The sequence below is a fragment of the Epinephelus moara genome, chromosome 4 (genome assembly GCF_006386435.1).
Source record: "Epinephelus moara isolate mb chromosome 4, YSFRI_EMoa_1.0, whole genome shotgun sequence".
NCBI classification, from domain to species: Eukaryota; Metazoa; Chordata; class Actinopteri; order Perciformes; family Serranidae; genus Epinephelus; species Epinephelus moara.
This window is the reverse complement of record NC_065509.1, coordinates 10,337,282-10,340,478: the sequence shown is the minus strand read 5'-3', so window position 1 is coordinate 10,340,478 and position 3,197 is coordinate 10,337,282. Positions and strand designations below refer to the sequence as shown.

The following is a 3,197-nucleotide window of genomic DNA, read 5'->3' as shown; positions in this document are numbered from 1 at the left end:
TACACACAAACAAACACAGCACAAGCAAATGACAACACACAAAAACATAAATTTGAGGACACATGCAGCATTTACAGTAAGCGCTGCAAGAAGCTCATAACACATCAGACACTGTTTTCAGGGGACGGAAAAAGTGGTACACACAGCTGAAAAACATTTATCATGCCATGGTTGTAGCTTAGGAAGTTGTCGAGCTCGGCTATCCTTCATTGTAATCACATGATTCAGATATCATAATAATAAGCAAAAGGCTAATGCTAGGTCAAAAGCAGCTATCTGCAATAATATCAGAATCAAGTCATTACAATGATATAATAGGAAAAAAATCACTTTTAGCTAATTTTTCACACCATCATATTTTTTGTGTAAATTTGCGAAACACTATTTTGTGAGCTCAATATCAATATTGCCATACGGCGTTATTAAGACTGTGAAAATCTACTGACGGCAAGGGCAAACGCCATTATTTTAAAAGTGGGCTTGTTTTTATCTGCATCCCAAACTGGCAGGAACAGGAACAGCTGCGGGAAAAAAAAGTGCAGTGCAGAATTCAAAATTTCGGATTCGGTGTGGATAGACACACAGAGATAAGTGGGCTCAAATGTTTTAACTTGTTGTGCAATATATTCCCACAAAATAATCACGCCTGGTGTGTCATCAGTAAGTTGCTGGTTGCATGAGTTTGGCAAATAACCAATCAATTTCAGAACAACAGTTTAGTTCTCACTTTTGAGTTTGTTACTTTATATTTTTCTCCCGGGGATAATATGGCTTCAGAAGACAGCTGTGGGATGCCACAGGGCTTTGTTCTATGCCCTATTTAACATTCCCTGTCCTTCCTTGTGAAGTTCATTTTTGTAAACTGTGTTTTGACTTAGTGTTATATCAATTAAATAAATATATATTTGGACGATGATAATGTTGTTCATGATGTTGGTTTCTAGTAGTACAGACAAAATAATTTTGAACCATATGCTGCTGTTTTTCAAATGAGCAATTTACTGGCAAGCTGTTAGAATTCATTCATTTTATCCGTCAGTCACTCAGATTTATTGTTTGAAGAGAAGCAACAGTAATGAGATGATAATGTAATGGCAGGTTTTTCAACATTTGAGTCACTTCTTTGATTAAAAATAAAATTGGAGGAAGGGAAGGAAAGAGGAGGAGAAAGTAATCTACCTTTCTTCTGTAGTATAGCACTCCCGCTGCGCTTCCCTATGTGGTTCTCCACATAACAGGTGTAGTTGGCCAGGTCTGCCTCCTCCACAGCATCAAACGTTAAGGATAGCTGCACCTCCTTCTCCCCTAAATGCTCCCTCAAAATCCTGGACAAACACACAAAGAGGAGACAACAGTCACAGACAACATGAACATCCCCTTCTCCCAGATTTACTCATTTAAAAACCATTTAAGAGAGACAAGGAGAACATAAACATGTAAAAACAAAAGATGGATTAGCTTCTCCCGGATTACTCCTTAAAAAATATCCAACAAGAGGAAAAATGAGAGAGGCAGAGGAGAAGAAAAAGTGAGGGAAGGAGTAAACATGTAAAACTGAGAGACAGGGAGAGATCTACGTCTCCTAAATTACTCCACCAAAAGCTGCAACAGGAAAAAGAGGATAACAAGAGAGAGGGGAAAGGAGAGGAAAAATGAGGAGTGCAGCAGTGTGGAGAATAGAGCAGATGAAAAAGGAGGACAGAGGGAGCAAAGAGGCATGTGTAGAAAACATTGGCGACAGCTGGAAAAAGACTCTTTCCTTATGGTGAGGTCATACTGCTTTAAAAGCCTGCGAGGAAGAGAGGAGGTGGAGGAGAGAGACTGAACTGATGTTTGGGTCATGACATGCACCTTTGAGCCTGATTTAAGGTCAGATTCAGTCATAACCAGTGATATCTAAGATCATGCTAACTGTGCTGACATGGCAAATTCAGGGCAGTCAGCACAGATGGTCAAGTAGCATCGCAGGTTGGGAAATTTCTCTCACTCCGCTTCATGTGGCTGTAGTAGTGGAAACCAAAAAGGGAATTTCATTTAATGTGCTCTAATTTCTTTTACATTTTTTAAATTAATACTGTATTATTTTCTCTTTCTGGTTTTTGCTGTTGTTAGAGAAGGTGAATGTCAATTTGAATGCCATGTGCTTCCTGCAATGAAATTGTAGAGATGAAATGCAAAGTAAACTGAACACTTTACAAACCATGTTCATTCTGTCTCTAACCCCCAATTTCCACCAGATGCGTGTTGGTTGCATCTGTGCTCCAGCAAGGCAGCGGAGCCGATAGGATTCAATTCTAGTCAATGTGTGTGTTTTTGCTGCGTTCCAGCTCCGTCTCAGCTGCGGCACTCCGGAGCCCTCCGCAACAGATATGCAGGACTTCTATTTTTGCCGGACGCCGGAGCACTAAGCAGCAATTCAGCACAGAGCAGATCGTGCGGGGCAGGAAGTCATGCACAGAAACAAAATAAAACATCCGGTTAATTTTCAAAATAAAAATACACAGTGTTCACGGTGGATCATATTTCTCTGCACTACACCTTGAAAACTACATAATAGGCAGAGGCAGGCCTGAAATCAACAGGTCAGAGGTTTTCAGATGTCATTTCACCCTGTTGACACCATGGACGAGGAGATATTAATCATGGCAGTGCACCGAGGTGTCTTCCGGCGGAGCTGTACCGCTCCGCACAGCAAACCCAGCCGGTGGGTGTTGACGGACGGCGGAGCACGCAGCAGATAACCAGCGCTGCCGTTGCACAACGGACACGCACCCAGTGGAATTCCGGCATTAGATGGCATTGACTTTGTTGACATATTGACTACACTGTTCAAGTCTTCCTGTTTGTAAGTAGTCTCGCCACCAGACAATCAGAGATCTCCGCCTTTTGATAATCTGGGGACACTCCTTTCTAAAGTGTGTTTAACACACCGGCGAAAACGGCCGGCAACAAAGCAACGCCTCTTGCATTTTTGAAAAGGACACGCCTTCTCGAAAATGTGCGCTCCTCCTTTTCTCGTCCGCAAGGAAACAAACACACAGAGAGCTTGAAAATGGATGCCGAGAGATTTAACCCCGTTTTATCAAACGTGTGCTCATCCGTGAAGAAAATATTTTTTCCAGCGGATGTCTTAGTTACAACATTATTGAGCTAACTGGAGTAGTTTCATGTCGTATCCGACAATGGGAGGCTTTTAA

At 41.8% G+C, this 3,197-nt stretch overlaps 1 protein-coding gene across 1 annotated transcript in view; it reads right to left on the bottom strand.

Annotated features, from left to right (window-relative positions):
• Positions 1–486: 486 nt before the first annotated feature.
• The window catches only part of LOC126388997 (X-linked interleukin-1 receptor accessory protein-like 2), a 542,632-nt gene continuing 539,921 nt past the window's right edge, over positions 487–3,197 (bottom strand). The window contains exons 9-10 of the mRNA XM_050042414.1: positions 1,180–1,325; positions 487–521 (exon numbers count right to left, since the gene is read on the bottom strand). Coding sequence (XP_049898371.1) covers positions 487–521; positions 1,180–1,325 — 181 coding nt within the window. The remainder of the gene's footprint in view (positions 522–1,179; positions 1,326–3,197) is intronic.